Source organism: Oncorhynchus mykiss, chromosome 8 (genome assembly GCF_057628025.1).
Source record: "Oncorhynchus mykiss isolate SJ-2025 chromosome 8, ASM5762802v1, whole genome shotgun sequence".
In the NCBI taxonomy this organism is placed as follows: domain Eukaryota; kingdom Metazoa; phylum Chordata; class Actinopteri; order Salmoniformes; family Salmonidae; genus Oncorhynchus; species Oncorhynchus mykiss.
The window spans coordinates 13362062-13381176 of NC_143029.1; the positions used below are offsets into that span (position 1 = coordinate 13362062).

At 50.4% G+C, this 19115-nt stretch overlaps 1 protein-coding gene across 1 annotated transcript; it reads left to right on the forward strand.

Moving 5' to 3' along the window:
• The first annotated feature begins 1102 nt into the window (after positions 1–1102).
• Positions 1103–18858, forward strand: opn8c (opsin 8, group member c). Its single transcript, XM_090181959.1, has 4 exons — positions 1103–1451; positions 5448–5741; positions 15646–15812; positions 17213–18858. Exons 1-4 carry the CDS (start codon positions 1331–1333, stop codon positions 17567–17569), a joined length of 939 nt encoding a protein of 312 aa, XP_090038085.1. The 5' UTR covers positions 1103–1330; the 3' UTR covers positions 17570–18858.
• The last annotated feature ends 257 nt before the right edge of the window (positions 18859–19115 follow it).

The following is a 19115-nucleotide window of genomic DNA, read 5'->3' on the forward strand; positions in this document are numbered from 1 at the left end:
AAGTGTAAAAGGGGTAAAGGAGCTAATTTGTTGTGGTAGGATGTTTATCAATTACATTTCTTGCCAAAAAGTGAAATAAAGTCTGAATCTGAACATGATTGATAAGCACACAGCAATTATTTATATACACGGGAAAAGTTTTCAAGTCTTCATATTAAGATAATTGGATAAAGTGCGTGCTGTGCACCTGAGTAATGGGTCTACCATTCCAGTGTTTAATTGCTATATTGTAATTACTTCGCCACCATGGCCTATTTATTGCCTTACCTCCCTTATCTTACCTCATTTTCACACACTGTATATAGACATTTCTACTGTATTACTGACTGTATGTTTGTTTATTTCATGTGTAACTCTGTGTTGTTGTATGTGCCGAAATGCTTTGCTTTATCTTGGCCAGGTCGCAATGAGAACTTGTTCTCAACTAGCCTACCTGGTTAAATAAAGGTGAAATATTTTTTATATATATATATATATATAAAATAATGAGTCACACACAAAATAGTCTGTCTTTAGCTAGAAGGTACAGTGTATCTATAGCTGTATGATTCAACACAGAGAATAAAGGCACCGTATAGAGCAGTCCAAGGTATATGGTCAGTCTGCTGCAACCTGCAGAGCATTTTGTATTATTCTGTATGTAAATCCGACGACCTCCATCTAGTATATGTTACGTTTCGTATGGTATGTATTAATTTGTAGATGTCCATCATCCATTCCGTATGATATGTTACGAATGACAATTTGTATGATATCTTGCAAAAGATATATGTAAGAATTCCAATTTGTTGTGGCTAACGTTAGCTAGGTGGCTAGCTGGTTACGGTTAGGGGAAGCTTTAGCTAAAAGGGTATAGGTTAGGGTAAGGGATAGCTAACATGCTAAGTAGTTACAAAGTAGCTAAAAGTAAGTGAAAAGTTGCTAATTAGCTAAAATGCTAAAGTTGTCACTGATGAGATTCAAACACGCAACCTTTCGTGTTGTACGCCCACCCATCCACCCAGCCTTAAGTATATCACACTAATATGATGGTCCCGGTTTTACATTTACTATGAGACCAGGCTGCAACTCCACAGGCTTCAGAGAAAACATCTGTCTGAGTTTGACCAAATAATCCCATCATTATTGGTCTCTTCAGAGATAGCGACTAGAAGAGAATACACATGATAACTGATGGCGCGAGCGTAGGACATTTCACTTTATGCTAAACACGAGATGACTGACACGAACATGTGATCCAATGCCACGAATATTTGCTTTTGCTGGCTTTTAAATGTTGAGTCGGATTCAAAAGTGAGGTGATCTTCCTTTTCCTGAATTTGTATCCAAAATGATCTCCCTGAATTTGTCAGAACGCACAGATGTGTGTGGGAACCGGACTGTCTCTATTTTCTCCTCCAAACTCGCACCTGGTGCTGATATAGGTGTGGGATTTACAATCCTGTCAATCGGTGAGTTGGACTTCGTTATTATCACTTTCATATCTGATCATCTAGAAAAAATGTATCCTAGAATATAGACACGCTGATGTTGATGCCTAGTTGATTGAGATTTATAGCACATGTTATAAAGAAAATATATTTTCGTGGTCAGGCTCTTCCTACAAATTAGACTTTAGAAGGAACCGTGCGCAATACATGATTTAACGACTTTGTGGACAATAGTAAATCATACAGATTTATGTGTAAAATATTTGAAATGTTTGTTTCACAGACTTTATTCATATTTTAAAATATTTAATGTAGCTTATTTGTGGTATGTGAGTAATCCACAGTACTATGTATAGCCACCTACATACAGTATACTGCATTCGGGAAGGATTCAGACCCATTGACTTTTTTAACATTTTGTTACGTTACTGCCTTACTCTAAAATGTATTAAATTGTTTTTTTTTCTCTTATCAATCTACACACAATACCCCATAATGACAAAACAAAAACAGGTAGATTTTTTTTTGTGTGCAAATGTATTTAAAAAATACTGAAATATCACATTTATTCAGACCCTTTATTAAATACTTTGTTGAGAAGCATTGGCAGCGATTACAGCCTCGAGTCTTCTTGGGTATGAAGCTACAACTTGGCACACCTGTATTTGGGGAGTTTCTCCAATTCTTCTCTGCAGATCCTCTCAAGCTCTGTCATGTTGGATATGGAGGGACAACCCTCCCTATCCCGCGTTGTCTTGGCTGTGTGCTTAGGGTCGTTGTCCTGTTGGAAGCTAAACCTTCGCCCCAGTCTGAAGTCCTGAGTGCTCTGGAGCAGGATCTCATCAAATATCTTTCTGTACTTTGCTCAGTTCATCATCCCTCGATCCTGATTATTTATGTATTTCTTAATTCAATTATTTCACTTTTAGATTAGTGTGTATTGTGAATTGTTAGATACTACTGCACTATTGGAGCTAGGAACACAGGCATTTAGCTACACCCTCAATAACATCTGCTAAATATGTGTATGTGACCAATAAAATATGATTTGATTTGATTTTGACTAGTCTCCCAGTCCCTGCCACTTGGTATTCAGGCCAAAGAGTTCAATCTTGGTTTCATTAGACCAGAGAATCTTGTTTCTCGTGGTCTGAGAGTCCTTCAGGTGCCTTTTGGCAAACTCCAAGCGGGCTGTCATGTGTCTTTTACTACAGAGTTGCTTCCGTCTGTCCACTCTACCATAAAGGCCTGATTGGTGGAGTGCTGCAGAGATGGTTGGCCTTCTGGAAGGTTCTCCCATCTCCACAGAGGAACTCTGGAGCTCTGTCAGAGTGACCATCGGGTTCTTGGTCACCTCCCTGACCAAGGCCCTTCTCCCCTGATTGCTCAGTTTGGCCGGGTGGCCAGCTATGGGAAGAGTCTTGGTGGTTCCAAACTTCTTCCATTTAAGAATGATGGAGCTCTACTCTACTATGCGGACAACTACAAATACCTCAGGGTCTGGTTAGACTGTAAACTCTCCTTCCAGACTCATATTAAGCATCTCCAATCCAAAATTAAATCTAGAATTGGCTTCCTATTTTGCAACAAAGCATCCTTCACTCATGCTGCCAAATATACTCTTTTAAAACTGACTGTCCTACCGATCCTTGACTTCGGCGATGTCATCTACAAAATAGCCTCTAGCACTCTACTCAACAAATTGGATGCATTCTATTACAGTGCCATCCGTTTCATCACCAAAGCCCCATATACTACCCACCACTTGCGAACTGTATGCTCTCGTTGGCTGGCCCTCGCTTTATATTCGTCGCCAAACCCACTGGCTCCAGGTCATCTATAAATCCTTGCTAGGTAAAGCCCCGCCTTATCTCAGCTCACTGGTCACCTTAGCAGCACCCACTCGTAGCACGTGCTCCAGCAGGTATATTTCACTGGTCACCCCCAAAGCCAATTCATGCTTGGGCCGCCTTTCCTTACAGTTCTCAGCTGCCAACGACTGGAACGAATTGCAAAATTCACTGAAGCTGGAGACTCATATCTCCGTCACTAACTTTAAGCATCAGCTATCAGAGCAGCTTACAGATCATTGCACCTGTACATAGCCCATCTGTAAATAGCCCATCCAACTACCTCATCCCCATATTGTTATTTATTATATTTTTTATATTTTTCTCCTTTGCACCCCAGTATCTCTACATGCACATTCATCTTCTGCACATCGATCACTCCAGTGTTTATTTGCGAAATTGTAATTATTTTGCCGCTACGGCCTATTTATTGCCTTACCTCCCTACTCTTCTACATTTGCACACACTGTACATTGAGTTTTCTATTGTGTTATTAACTGTACGTTTGTTTATGTGTAACTCTGTGTTGTTGTTTTTGTCACACTGCTTTGCTTTATCTTGGCCAGGTCGCAGTTGTAAATGAGAACTTGTTCTCAACTGGTTTACCTGGTTAAATAAAGGTAAAATAAATAAAATAAAATACTGTCTCGGAGCTATACGGACAATTCGTTCGACTCCATGGCTTGGTTTTTGCTCTGACATGCACTTTCAACTGTGGGACCTTATATAGACAGGTGTGTGCCTTTCCAAATCACGTTCAATCAATTGAATTTACCACTGGTGGACTCCAATGAAGTTGTAGAAACATCTCAAGGATGATCAATGGAAACAGGATGCACCTGAGCTCAATTTTGAGTATCATAGCAAAGGGTCTGAATATTTATGTAAATTAGCTATTTCTGTTTTCTATTTTGAATAAATTAGCAAAAATGTTGAAACCTGTTTTTGCTTTGTCATTATGGGATATTGTGTGTAGATTGATGAGAAAAATAATCATATTTAATGTATTTTAGAATAAGGCTGTAACGTAACAAAATGTGGATAAGTCAAGGGTCTGAATACTTTGCACTCTATATCACTACAATCTACACTTTATAGAAATATAAATATTTTATGGTATATGGACTTAACATGATAGCACAAAGTCATCTGGGACCAGGCTAGGCTGATTTTCGTAATCTTTTCATCATCCTTTCATTTGTCTCTGTGTCAGCCACAGGAGGTTGGTGGCACCTTATTTGGGGAGGACGATCTCATGGCAATGGCTGGAGCGGAATACGTGGTTTCCATGTGTTTGATTCCATTCCATTCGCTCTGTTCCAGCCATTATTATGAGCTGTCCTCCCCTCAGCAGCCTCCACTGGTGTCAGGGGTGTTATTTGTACCTCTATTTGAATATCTGACAGTTTGTGATTTCTGTTTCTACAATAAGACTATCAAAGTTTTCTTCTTTTAGAGTTCAGTAGTTCATGTGTTTGTTGTACGGGCCTACTTCATTTCAGTATTGCGGACACATGTTATTGCAGACATAGGTTATTATTTTGAGTCACCCGAATGCCTTATTGCCTGGAACAGCTGCTATGTCAGGAAATCCATCACTCTCTATCCACGGTGACTCGTGGCTCAGTGGTTCCTTAGTGGTGTATTCCCTCTGTGTCCAGCAGAATTATTTCTCACACCTCCTCTGTGATGTTTACATATTGAGTGAACACACTACAGGGGGTTAGCTGTGATTGCCAGCCAAACACCTTAACAGTAGAACGGTCATCCGGTGACTGGTATCTGTCTTACAGGAACATGATACTGTAGGTCTTATACTGTATAATGTCAGGTGTAATACTTAAGGAAGTGTTGGTTTAACATTTCAGGCAGGTTATATTCAGGATCCATTCTGATCACTGCTTGAGGAAACTTTATTTTCGAAGATACCTGTGGTTATTACACCAGATCTTACAGTATATATTCAGACTACCATGAGAAATTACAATGTCAGAATGTATCAGAATGTCAGAATGTACACAACAAATGACACAATAGGAAATACACAAGAAAATGAAAAAATCATTCATGAAAAACAATCCAACGACAGACCATATCAATCATCACTCTCTTCTCCCATCTCTATAGAGATTCTTTGTTTCCCCTTTCTTGTCTCTCTTCCAACCAGTGCTTCTGTCCGTCCTCGGCAACGGCCTGGTGCTGGTCATCTCCTACCGACGGAGGAAGAAGATGGTTGGTTCAGAGCTCCTCTGCGTCAACCTGGCCGTGGTGGATTTCCTATGTTGCATCTGTTTCTACCCGCTGTCCATTCTGTCATCGTTTAATCATGCCTGGCTGGGGCACCACGTCACGTGCGTCTACTACGGACTGGGCTGCTACATATTCGGCCTGTGCGGCATGTTCACCATCGCCGCCATCAGCGTGATCCGTTATCTGAAAACATTCTATAACCTGGTCTATGGTGAGTAGTAGAGCCCAGTCTATTTGGGGGGGTCGCGGCCTGGTCTATGGTGAGTAGAGCCTAGTCTTTTTTTTTGGGGGGGGGGGGGGCAGCCTGGTCTATGGTGAGTAGAGCCCAGTCTATTTGGGGGGGGGGGCAGCCTGGTCTATGGTGAGTAGAGCCTAGTCTATTTGGGGGGGGGGGGGGGGGGGGGGGGGCAGCCTGGTCTATGGTGAGTAGAGCCTAGTCTATCTGGGGGGGGGGGGGGGGGCCTGGTCTATGGTGAGTAGAGCCTAGTTTATTGGGGGGGGGGGGGCAGCCTGGTCTATGGTGAGTAGAGCCTAGTCTATTTGGAGTAGGGCAGCCTGGTCTATGGTGAGTAGAGCCTAGTCTATTTGGGGGGAGGCAGCCTGGTTTATGGTGAGTAGAGCCTAGTCTATCTGGGGGGGGGCAGCCTGGTCTATGGTGAGTAGAGCCTAGTCTATCTGGGGGGGGGGGGGGGGGGGCAGCCAGGTCTATTGTGAGTAGAGCCTAGTCTATTTTTTGGGGGGCAGCCTGGTCTATGGTGAGTAGGGCCTAGTCTATTTGGAGGGGGGGGGGGGGGGGGGCGCCTGGTCTATGGTGAGTAAAGCCTAGTCTATTTGGGGGGGGGCAGCCTGGTTTATGGTGAGTAGAGCCTAGTCTATTTGGGGGGAGGCAGCCTGGTTTATGGTGAGTAGAGCCTAGTCTATCTGGGGGGGGGGGGGGGGGGCAGGCTGGTCTATGGTGAGTAGAGCCCAGTCTATTTGGAGGGGGGGCGGCCTGGTCTATGGTGAGTAGAGCCTAGTTTATTGGGGGGGGGGGACAGCCTGGTCTATGGTGAGTAGAGCCTAGTCTATTTGGAGTAGGGCAGCCTGGTCTATGGTGAGTAGAGCCTAGTCTATCTGGGGGGGGGGGCAGCCAGGTCTATTGTGAGTAGAGCCTAGTCTATTTTTTGGGGGGCAGCCTGGTCTATGGTGAGTAGGGCCTAGTCTATTTGGAGGGGGGGGGGGGGGGGGGGCTGGTCTATGGTGAATAAAGCCTAGTCTATTTGGGGGGGGGGCAGCCTGGTTTATGGTGAGTAGAGCCTAGTCTATTTGGGGGGAGGCAGCCTGGTTTATGGTGAGTAGAGCCTAGTCTATCTGGGGGGGGGGGGGGGGGCAGGCTGGTCTATGGTGAGTAGAGCCCAGTCTATTTGGGGGGAGGCAGCCTGGTTTATGGTGAGTAGAGCCTAGTCTATCTGGGGGGGGGGGGGGGGCAGGCTGGTCTATGGTGAGTAGAGCCCAGTCTATTTGGAGGGGGGGCGGCCTGGTCTATGGTGAGTAGAGCCTAGTCTATTTGGAGTAGGGCAGCCTGGTCTATGGTGAGTAGAGCCTAGTCTATTTGGGGGGAGGCAGCCTGGTTTATGGTGAGTAGAGCCTAGTCTATCTGGGGGGGGGGCAGCCTGGTCTATGGTGAGTAGAGCCTAGTCTATCTGGGGGGGGGGGGGGGGGCAGCCAGGTCTATTGTGAGTAGAGCCTAGTCTATTTTTTGGGGGGCAGCCTGGTCTATGGTGAGTAGGGCCTAGTCTATTTGGAGGGGGGGGGGGCCTGGTCTATGGTGAATAAAGCCTAGTCTATTTGGGGGGGGGGCAGCCTGGTTTATGGTGAGTAGAGCCTAGTCTATTTGGGGGGAGGCAGCCTGGTTTATGGTGAGTAGAGCCTAGTCTATCTGGGGGGGGGGGGGGGCAGGCTGGTCTATGGTGAGTAGAGCCCAGTCTATTTGGAGGGGGGGCGGCCTGGTCTATGGTGAGCAGAGCCTAGTTTATTGGGGGGGGGGGGGGCAGCCAGGTCTATTGTGAGTAGAGCCTAGTCTATTTTTTGGGGGGCAGCCTGGTCTATGGTGAGTAGGGCCTAGTCTATTTGGAGGGGGGGGGGGGGGGGGGGGCCTGGTCTATGGTGAATAAAGCCTAGTCTATTTGGGGGGGGGGCAGCCTGGTTTATGGTGAGTAGAGCCTAGTCTATTTGGGGGGAGGCAGCCTGGTTTATGGTGAGTAGAGCCTAGTCTATCTGGGGGGGGGGGGGGGGGCAGGCTGGTCTATGGTGAGTAGAGCCCAGTCTATTTGGAGGGGGGGCGGCCTGGTCTATGGTGAGTAGAGCCTAGTCTATTTGGAGTAGGGCAGCCTGGTCTATGGTGAGTAGAGCCTAGTCTATTTGGGGGGAGGCAGCCTGGTTTATGGTGAGTAGAGCCTAGTCTATCTGGGGGGGGGGCAGCCTGGTCTATGGTGAGTAGAGCCTAGTCTATCTGGGGGGGGGGGGGCAGCCAGGTCTATTGTGAGTAGAGCCTAGTCTATTTTTTGGGGGGCAGCCTGGTCTATGGTGAGTAGGGCCTAGTCTATTTGGAGGGGGGGGGGGCCTGGTCTATGGTGAATAAAGCCTAGTCTATTTGGGGGGGGGGCAGCCTGGTTTATGGTGAGTAGAGCCTAGTCTATTTGGGGGGAGGCAGCCTGGTTTATGGTGAGTAGAGCCTAGTCTATCTGGGGGGGGGGGGGGCAGGCTGGTCTATGGTGAGTAGAGCCCAGTCTATTTGGAGGGGGGGCGGCCTGGTCTATGGTGAGCAGAGCCTAGTTTATTGGGGGGGGGGGGGGGCAGCCAGGTCTATTGTGAGTAGAGCCTAGTCTATTTTTTGGGGGGCAGCCTGGTCTATGGTGAGTAGGGCCTAGTCTATTTGGAGGGGGGGGGGGGGGGCCTGGTCTATGGTGAATAAAGCCTAGTCTATTTGGGGGGGGGGCAGCCTGGTTTATGGTGAGTAGAGCCTAGTCTATTTGGGGGGAGGCAGCCTGGTTTATGGTGAGTAGAGCCTAGTCTATCTGGGGGGGGGGGGGGCAGGCTGGTCTATGGTGAGTAGAGCCCAGTCTATTTGGAGGGGGGGCGGCCTGGTCTATGGTGAGTAGGGCCTAGTCTATTTGGAGGGGGGGGGGGGGGGGGGGCTGGTCTATGGTGAATAAAGCCTAGTCTATTTGGGGGGGGGGCAGCCTGGTTTATGGTGAGTAGAGCCTAGTCTATTTGGGGGGAGGCAGCCTGGTTTATGGTGAGTAGAGCCTAGTCTATCTGGGGGGGGGGGGGGGGGCAGGCTGGTCTATGGTGAGTAGAGCCCAGTCTATTTGGGGGGAGGCAGCCTGGTTTATGGTGAGTAGAGCCTAGTCTATCTGGGGGGGGGGGGGGGGCAGGCTGGTCTATGGTGAGTAGAGCCCAGTCTATTTGGAGGGGGGGCGGCCTGGTCTATGGTGAGTAGAGCCTAGTCTATTTGGAGTAGGGCAGCCTGGTCTATGGTGAGTAGAGCCTAGTCTATTTGGGGGGAGGCAGCCTGGTTTATGGTGAGTAGAGCCTAGTCTATCTGGGGGGGGGGCAGCCTGGTCTATGGTGAGTAGAGCCTAGTCTATCTGGGGGGGGGGGGGGCAGCCAGGTCTATTGTGAGTAGAGCCTAGTCTATTTTTTGGGGGGCAGCCTGGTCTATGGTGAGTAGGGCCTAGTCTATTTGGAGGGGGGGGGGGCCTGGTCTATGGTGAATAAAGCCTAGTCTATTTGGGGGGGGGGGGCAGCCTGGTTTATGGTGAGTAGAGCCTAGTCTATTTGGGGGGAGGCAGCCTGGTTTATGGTGAGTAGAGCCTAGTCTATCTGGGGGGGGGGGGGGGGCAGGCTGGTCTATGGTGAGTAGAGCCCAGTCTATTTGGAGGGGGGGCGGCCTGGTCTATGGTGAGCAGAGCCTAGTTTATTGGGGGGGGGGGGGGGCAGCCAGGTCTATTGTGAGTAGAGCCTAGTCTATTTTTTGGGGGGCAGCCTGGTCTATGGTGAGTAGGGCCTAGTCTATTTGGAGGGGGGGGGGGGCCTGGTCTATGGTGAATAAAGCCTAGTCTATTTGGGGGGGGGGCAGCCTGGTTTATGGTGAGTAGAGCCTAGTCTATTTGGGGGGAGGCAGCCTGGTTTATGGTGAGTAGAGCCTAGTCTATCTGGGGGGGGGGGGGGGGGCAGGCTGGTCTATGGTGAGTAGAGCCCAGTCTATTTGGAGGGGGGGCGGCCTGGTCTATGGTGAGTAGAGCCTAGTCTATTTGGAGTAGGGCAGCCTGGTCTATGGTGAGTAGAGCCTAGTCTATTTGGGGGGAGGCAGCCTGGTTTATGGTGAGTAGAGCCTAGTCTATCTGGGGGGGGGGCAGCCTGGTCTATGGTGAGTAGAGCCTAGTCTATCTGGGGGGGGGGGGGCAGCCAGGTCTATTGTGAGTAGAGCCTAGTCTATTTTTTGGGGTCAGCCTGGTCTATGGTGAGTAGGGCCTAGTCTATTTGGAGGGGGGGGGGGCCTGGTCTATGGTGAATAAAGCCTAGTCTATTTGGGGGGGGGGCAGCCTGGTTTATGGTGAGTAGAGCCTAGTCTATTTGGGGGGAGGCAGCCTGGTTTATGGTGAGTAGAGCCTAGTCTATCTGGGGGGGGGGGGGGCAGGCTGGTCTATGGTGAGTAGAGCCCAGTCTATTTGGAGGGGGGGCGGCCTGGTCTATGGTGAGCAGAGCCTAGTTTATTGGGGGGGGGGGGGGGCAGCCAGGTCTATTGTGAGTAGAGCCTAGTCTATTTTTTGGGGGGCAGCCTGGTCTATGGTGAGTAGGGCCTAGTCTATTTGGAGGGGGGGGGGGGGGGCCTGGTCTATGGTGAATAAAGCCTAGTCTATTTGGGGGGGGGGCAGCCTGGTTTATGGTGAGTAGAGCCTAGTCTATTTGGGGGGAGGCAGCCTGGTTTATGGTGAGTAGAGCCTAGTCTATCTGGGGGGGGGGGGGGGCAGGCTGGTCTATGGTGAGTAGAGCCCAGTCTATTTGGAGGGGGGGCGGCCTGGTCTATGGTGAGCAGAGCCTAGTTTATTGGGGGGGTGGGGGGGCAGCCTGGTCTATGGTGAGTAGAGCCTAGTCTATTTGGAGTATTGCAGCCTGGTCTATGTTGAGTAGAGCCTAGTCTATTTGGGGGGAGGCAGCCTGGTTTATGGTGAGTAGAGCCTAGTCTATCTGGGGAGGGGCAGCCTGGTCTATGGGGGGTAGAGCCTAGTCTATCTGGGGGGGGGGGGGGGGGGGGCAGCCAGGTCTATTGTGAGTAGAGCCTAGTCTATTTTTTGGGGGGCAGCCTGGTCTATGGTGAGTAGGGCCAGTCTATTTGGAGGGGGGGGGGGGGGCAGCCTGATCTATGGTGAGTAGAGCCTAGTCTATCTGGGGGGGGCGGCCTGGTCTATGGTGATTAGAGCCTAGTCTATCTGGGGGGGCGCCTGGTCTATGGTGAGTAGAGCCAGTCTATTTGGAGGGGGAGGGGGGGGGCAGCCTGGTCTATGGTGAGTAGAGCCTAGTCTATTGGGGGGGGCAGCCTGGTTTATGGTGAGTAGAGCCTAGTCAATCTGGGGGGAGGGGGCAGCCTGGTCTATGGTGAGTAGAGCCTAGCCCATCTGGGGGGGTCGCGGCCTGGTCTATGGTGAGTAGAGCCTAGTCTATAGGGGGGGGGGGGGGGGGGGGGGGAGCCTGGTCTATGGTGAGTAGAGCCTAGTCTATTTTTTATGGGGGGGCAGCCTGGTCTATGGTGAGTAGAGCCAGTCTATTTGCAGGGGGGGGGGGGGGCAGGCTGGTCTATGGTGAGTAGAGCCTAGTTTATTTGGGGGGGGGGGGGGGGGACAACCTGGTCTATGGTGAGTAGAGCCTAGTCTATTTGGAGGGGGGGCAGCGTGGTCTATGGTGAGTAGAGCCTAGTCTATCTGGGGGGGGGAGGGGCAGTCTGGTCTATGGTGAGTAGAGCCTAGTCTATCTGGGGGGGTGGGGGGGGGAGGGGCAGTCTGGTCTATGGTGAGTAGAGCCTAGTCTATTTGGAGTATTGCAGCCTGGTCTATGTTGAGTAGAGCCTAGTCTATTTGGGGGGAGGCAGCCTGGTTTATGGTGAGTAGAGCCTAGTCTATTTGGAGGGGGGGCAGCGTGGTCTATGGTGAGTAGAGCCTAGTCTATCTGGGGGGGGGAGGGGCAGCCAGGTCTATTGTGAGTATAGCCTAGTCTATTTTTTGGGGGGCAGCCTGGTCTATGGTGAGTAGGGCCTAGTCTATTTGGAGGGGGGGGGGGGGGGGGGCGCCTGGTCTATGGTGAGTAAAGCCTAGTCTATTTGGGGGGGGCAGCCTGGTTTATGGTGAGTAGAGCCTAGTCTATTTGGGGGGAGGCAGCCTGGTTTATGGTGAGTAGAGCCTAGTCTATCTGGGGGGGGGGGGCAGGCTGGTCTATGGTGAGTAGAGCCCAGTCTATTTGGAGGGGGGGCGGCCTGGTCTATGGTGAGTAGAGCCTAGTTTATTGGGGGGGGGGGGGACAGCCTGGTCTATGGTGAGTAGAGCCTAGTCTATTTGGAGTAGGGCAGCCTGGTCTATGGTGAGTAGAGCCTAGTCTATTTGGGGGGAGGCAGCCTGGTTTATGGTGAGTAGAGCCTAGTCTATCTGGGGGGGGCAGCCTGGTCTATGGTGAGTAGAGCCTAGTCTATCTGGGGGGGGGCGGGGGGGGGGGGGGCAGGCTGGTCTATGGTGAGTAGAGCCCAGTCTATTTGGAGGGGGGGCGGCCTGGTCTATGGTGAGCAGAGCCTAGTTTATTGGGGGGGGGGGGGGGCAGCCTGGTCTATGGTGAGTAGAGCCTAGTCTATTTGGAGTATTGCAGCCTGGTCTATGTTGAGTAGAGCCTAGTCTATTTGGGGGGAGGCAGCCTGGTTTATGGTGAGTAGAGCCTAGTCTATCTGGGGAGGGGCAGCCTGGTCTATGGGGGGTAGAGCCTAGTCTATCTGGGGGGGGGGGGGGGGGCAGCCAGGTCTATTGTGAGTAGAGCCTAGTCTATTTTTTGGGGGGCAGCCTGGTCTATGGTGAGTAGGGCCAGTCTATTTGGAGGGGGGGGGGGGGGCAGCCTGATCTATGGTGAGTAGAGCCTAGTCTATCTGGGGGGGGCGGCCTGGTCTATGGTGAGTAGAGCCTAGTCTATCTGGGGGGGCGCCTGGTCTATGGTGAGTAGAGCCAGTCTATTTGGAGGGGGAGGGGGGGGGCACCCTGGTCTATGGTGAGTAGAGCCTAGTCTATTGGGGGGGGCAGCCTGGTTTATGGTGAGTAGAGCCTAGTCAATCTGGGGGGAGGGGGCAGCCTGGTCTATGGTGAGTAGAGCCTAGCCTATCTGGGGGGGTCGCGGCCTGGTCTATGGTGAGTAGAGCCTAGTCTATAGGGGGGGGGGGGGGGGGGGAGCCTGGTCTATGGTGAGTAGAGCCTAGTCTATTTTTTATGGGGGGGCAGCCTGGTCTATGGTGAGTAGAGCCAGTCTATTTGGAGGGGGGGGGGGGGGGCAGGCTGGTCTATGGTGAGTAGAGCCTAGTTTATTTGGGGGGGGGGGGGGGGACAACCTGGTCTATGGTGAGTAGAGCCTAGTCTATTTGGAGGGGGGGGCAGCGTGGTCTATGGTGAGTAGAGCCTAGTCTATCTGGGGGGGGGAGGGGCAGCCTGGTCTATGGTGAGTAGAGCCTAGTCTATCTGGGGGGGTGGGGGGGGGGGGGCAGCCAGGTCTATTGTGAGTATAGCCTAGTCTATTTTTTGGGGGGCAGCCTGGTCTATGGTGAGTAGGGCCTAGTCTATTTGGAGGGGGGGGGGGGGGGGCGCCTGGTCTATGGTGAGTAAAGCCTAGTCTATTTGGGGGGGGCAGCCTGGTTTATGGTGAGTAGAGCCTAGTCTATTTGGGGGGAGGCAGCCTGGTTTATGGTGAGTAGAGCCTAGTCTATCTGGGGGGGGGGGCAGGCTGGTCTATGGTGAGTAGAGCCCAGTCTATTTGGAGGGGGGGCGGCCTGGTCTATGGTGAGTAGAGCCTAGTTTATTGGGGGGGGGGGGACAGCCTGGTCTATGGTGAGTAGAGCCTAGTCTATTTGGAGTAGGGCAGCCTGGTCTATGGTGAGTAGAGCCTAGTCTATTTGGGGGGAGGCAGCCTGGTTTATGGTGAGTAGAGCCTAGTCTATCTGGGGGGGGCAGCCTGGTCTATGGTGAGTAGAGCCTAGTCTATTTTTTTGGGGGGGGGGGGGGGGGCAGCCTGGTCTATGGTGAGTAGATTCTAGTCTATTTGGAGTAGGGCAGCCTGGTCTATGGGGAGTAGAGCCTAGTCTATTTGGAGGGGGGGGGGGGGGGGGGGGCAGGCTGGTCTATGGTGAGTAGAGCCCAGTCTATTTGGAGGGGGGGCGGCCTGGTCTATGGTGAGCAGAGCCTAGTTTATTGGGGGGGGGGGGGCAGCCTGGTCTATGGTGAGTAGAGCCTAGTCTATTTGGAGTATTGCAGCCTGGTCTATGTTGAGTAGAGCCTAGTCTATTTGGGGGGAGGCAGCCTGGTTTATGGTGAGTAGAGCCTAGTCTATCTGGGGAGGGGCAGCCTGGTCTATGGGGGGTAGAGCCTAGTCTATCTGGGGGGGGGGGAGGGGGGGGGGCAGCCAGGTCTATTGTGAGTAGAGCCTAGTCTATTTTTTGGGGGGCAGCCTGGTCTATGGTGAGTAGGGCCAGTCTATTTGGAGGGGGGGGGGGGGGGCAGCCTGATCTATGGTGAGTAGAGCCTAGTCTATCTGGGGGGGGCGGCCTGGTCTATGGTGAGTAGAGCCTAGTCTATCTGGGGGGGCGCCTGGTCTATGGTGAGTAGAGCCAGTCTATTTGGAGGGGGAGGGGGGGGGCAGCCTGGTCTATGGTGAGTAGAGCCTAGTCTATTGGGGGGGGCAGCCTGGTTTATGGTGAGTAGAGCCTAGTCAATCTGGGGGGAGGGGGCAGCCTGGTCTATGGTGAGTAGAGCCTAGCCTATCTGGGGGGGTCGCGGCCTGGTCTATGGTGAGTAGAGCCTAGTCTATTTTTTATGGGGGGGCAGCCTGGTCTATGGTGAGTAGAGCCAGTCTATTTGGAGGGGGGGGGGGGGGGGGGCAGGCTGGTCTATGGTGAGTAGAGCCTAGTTTATTTGGGGGGGGGGGGGGGGACAACCTGGTCTATGGTGAGTAGAGCCTAGTCTATTTGGAGGGGGGGCAGCGTGGTCTATGGTGAGTAGAGCCTAGTCTATCTGGGGGGGGGAGGGGCAGCCTGGTCTATGGTGAGTAGAGCCTAGTCTATCTGGGGGGGTGGGGGGGGGGGGGCGGCCTGGTCTATGGTGAGTAGAGCCTAGTTTATTGGGGGGGGGGGGACAGCCTGGTCTATGGTGAGTAGAGCCTAGTCTATTTGGAGTAGGGCAGCCTGGTCTATGGTGAGTAGAGCCTAGTCTATTTGGAAGGGGGGGGGGGGGGGGGTAGCCTGGTCTATGGTGAATGAAGCCTAGTCTATTTGGGGGGTGGGGGGGGGGGGGGGGGGGGGGGGGGGCTGGTCAATGGTGAGTAGAGCCTTGTCTATTTGGATGGGGGGGCAGGCTGGAGTACCAGATAGTGGGGTTTGCATGTTTGGGACTATTCTATTGGTTTTGTTGTAACAGGTAAGGTCAGTATTACATTTACATTTTAGTAATTTAGCAGATGCTATTATCCAGAGCGACTTATAGGAGTAATTAGGGTCAAGTTCCTTCCACAAGGGCACATCGGCAGATTTTCACTTCGTCCTGTCGGGGTTTTTGAACCAGCGAACTCTAGAAATATTTCACCAGGCTAAGTGAATGCTAGACTCCCTACAAGCTTACCCAACCTAGCTGCTGCACACTACACAAAGTACAGATACCCCCAAAACGACTTAAGTAATAATACTTCAAAGTACTATTAAGTCATTTATACAAACGCTCCCAGCTGCTGCACAATGCACAAACAAAGTACAGATACCCCTAAAAATGACTTTAGTAGTACTTTAAAGTATTTTTACTTAAGTAATTTCATCGCCTGGCACAGCTACCACACCTCCTTTAAAGACGCCTTCTACGTCATCTGTTCCTTCTCTTGTTTCATGCTGGTGCCCGTCCTGCTCATCGTGATGTCCCAGATCCAGATCCTCTATAAAGTCTATCATTTCACCTACGCCATGTCAGCCCGGGGGATCCGGACCAACCTGCGCCATGCCGAAAAACGTCTCTCCATGGTGAGAAGGGTTTTATGTCCTGCTGAAAGAGGAACCACGGCAATGTGCCTGAACCTCTCTGACTTAGTGAAGGACTGTCTGTCACAGTGCATACGTCTTTCACTCAGGGAGAGCGGATGTAGAGCTCACTGCAGCACTAGATAGAACTTTTACCTTCTGTCACAGTGAACATAGTATCTTTATATTTGGTAGGTTTTCACATACAGTGCCAGTCAAAAGTTTGGACACACCTACTCATTCCAGGGTTTTTCTTTATTTTTACTATTTTCTACATTGTAGAATAATAGTGAAGACATTAAATCTAGAAATAACACATGTAGTAACCAAAAAAAGTGTTAAACAGATCTGTTCATCCTGTCGTATGCTCTGGCATTATACAGTCTGGATGACCTCTTATGTCATATGTTATTACATGCTATGTAAGAGTCTACATACCAGCTGTTATAACAGGGTGTTATATCATTTATCCTCTGTGTCACATTATTACATTGAAATGAATGACGTGCGTCATAACCATGTAATATTTCCTTATAGAGTGTGGACATACACCTTATGTATCACAAAACAAAGGACACGTTATAAGAAAACACAACACAAAATAGAAAGCCCAATTATGGGCAAAAGAGCAGATTGAAAAAAAAATCTGAATTGGGCTGCCTGTGTCAATGCAGCCCAATGCACGTATACCATTTTTGGGCTGCATTTTGCTCAGTAAAGTCAGTACAGAAGTCAGTACTAGTGGTGTCATTAGGTAGGCTTGAATTAGCTCCATATACAGAAGCCAACTCTAATGTTGAAAGAGTTGGCCTTAGTACATACTGTTGATTTGAATCTACCCAATGATACCAGTTATTGTATGAGAGTTTACGAGATATAGTTGGATTTAGGCCTCCCAAGAGGCGCAGCGGTGTACGGTACTGCATCGCAGCGCTAGAGGCGTCACTACAGACCTGGGTTCGATCCCAGGCTGTGTCGCAGCCGAGGGTGACCAGGAGAACCATGAGGCGATGCACAATTGGCCCAGCATCGTCTGGGTTAGGGGAGGGTTTGGCCGGCTGGGATGTCCTTGTCCCATTGCGCTCTAGTAACTCCTTGTGGCAGGCCGGGAGCATGCACACTGACTTTGGTCGCCAGCTGTACAGTGTTTCCTCCAACACATTGGTGCGGCTGGCTTCTGGGTTAAGTGATCAGTGTGTCAAGAAGCAGTGCTGCTTGGCGGGGTCGTGTTTCGGAGGACGCATGGCCCTCGACCTTCGCCTCTCCCGAGTTTGTATGGGAGTTGCAACGATGGGACAAGACTGTAACTACCATTTGGGGGTAAAAAGTTAAATTTAGCAAATAATGTATGGATTTGGGTCTAGATATTGGACACAACATAATGTCTCTGTCGTCACCCTCAGATGTTCTTCTGCATCAGCCTTGGCTTTGTGACGGCCTGGGCTCCCTACGCCGTTGTCTCCTTCCTCTTCATCTTCCACAAGGACAACAGGTACATGGCGCCTGGGGGCTTCGTGTTCCCCGCACTGTTCGCCAAGAGCTCCCACATCTACAACCCCTTCATCTACTTCTACTTCAACAAGGCCTTCCGTCAGGAGCTGCGCTTCCTGTTGCGCTCCTTCTGTCCCCGGTTAGCCAGGAACCGTGTGGGGGTCCGCTCTGCCATAGGCCAGGAGGGACTCCCCGGGGGGCCACATCCCATCCAGATCCAGCTCCAGGAGCTGGGGATGTCTGGAGGGGGAGTCCTAGGGGAGGAATAGCAGCAAGGACACGGGGAGCACACTTTGGGGCGATCTCCTGCTGAGTGTCCAAGATCAGAGTGACCCCCTCGGCTGTGGACCATAGACCTGTCCAGTGCTTGACTTGGGCAGGAGCTCACCGGAGCTGAGCACCGGCACATCAAATGTTCTACTGCTTGAGCTCCTGTTCCTCTTATAGAATATGAACTCAAAAGTATTGTGGAGTTCTTGAACCTAAATATGAACAGTATTGGCACCCAAAATGAGTACCTGCATCTAAGTCAAGTCAAGCACTGGCACCTGTCTAATAGTTCCTTCCCATCCCCACCTGAACACTGATTGGATGATGAGAAAGAGAGGGGAGTGGACTCTGCAATAGGTTTGCTATAAGTTGAAAAGTGAATCGGGGTTGGTGCTCCTGAGACTGAGGCTGAATCACAAATCAGACCCTTCCCCTCATCCCTCAGCCCTCCATTTGCGCGTTCACACGTGCATCCACAATATGCACAAGTGTCTGACAGCTAAGGGAGTGAAAAGGATTGAAGGTGTAAGGGCTTATTAGCCACTTTAACTGAGCCAGCAAGTTACATGTTGCGTTTATATGTTTGTTCACTATATATGCCATGTGCATTTTGTTTGTGTCTGATTTCGAGATTTGACACATGTAACAAATTAAATATCTCCCAAATTAAATGTTAGACTGTTACTGTAAAATGACAAGGGGAATTTGTTGATTTGAATTTCATGCTTGTTTTGTTATTTAAATGAGGAACATGAATTCCATAATTTAAGTAATGAGTGTGTCCTGAAGTTGATGGGTTTATTTGATCCCCTTGCCACTTAAAGTCACCCTCAAAGTTTTGTCAGCAGCACATTACATTGGAGGGCCCTCCCAGTGAGTTGGTAGGGGGGAAGGGGCTGGTTTGGGATTCCCTGTGAGACTTCTGAGAGCAGTACAGGAAGTACACGGGAAGTACGTTGATCCTTCCGCAGAAGCAGTGACAGGGTGCTACCATAGGAGGGCCAGTGAGACCAGAGACAAAGAGCTGAGGCCACAGAACCAGGAAGAGGCCAGCAAAGACTCCCAGCCAATAGGAAGAGCTCAGCATAATGTTATGGTAACACACAGACAGCACTGGACTAGAGTACAAGATGAGAACAAGGAGGAAAAACATTTTTGTCTTGTAAAAACTCAAATTCGCCTTAATAGCATTTCAGGCCTAAGTGGATTTATAAGAATACCTAAATTGTAATGAAAACAACATGAAATCAATGGTTTATGTATTAATCTTGCCCACCAGCTGGCTCGCTTTCTCTGTCTATATGGGGTAGCAAATGAGTTTGAGGACGAGGTCATGTACTGTTTGTATTGTCAGTCGTGTAGGGTAAACACAAATAATTGCAGTTTACACACTTTTGGGGGGGTGGACAGTTTACCCACCTTTTGAGGAAAATGCTTTGAAAGTATTGGGAGCTTAACCTTTTTTCACTGCCACAGGTAATCAAAGCTTACCCACCTATTTCTTTTACCTCTAGGCTACATCACTGGTATAGGTGATGACGCTTT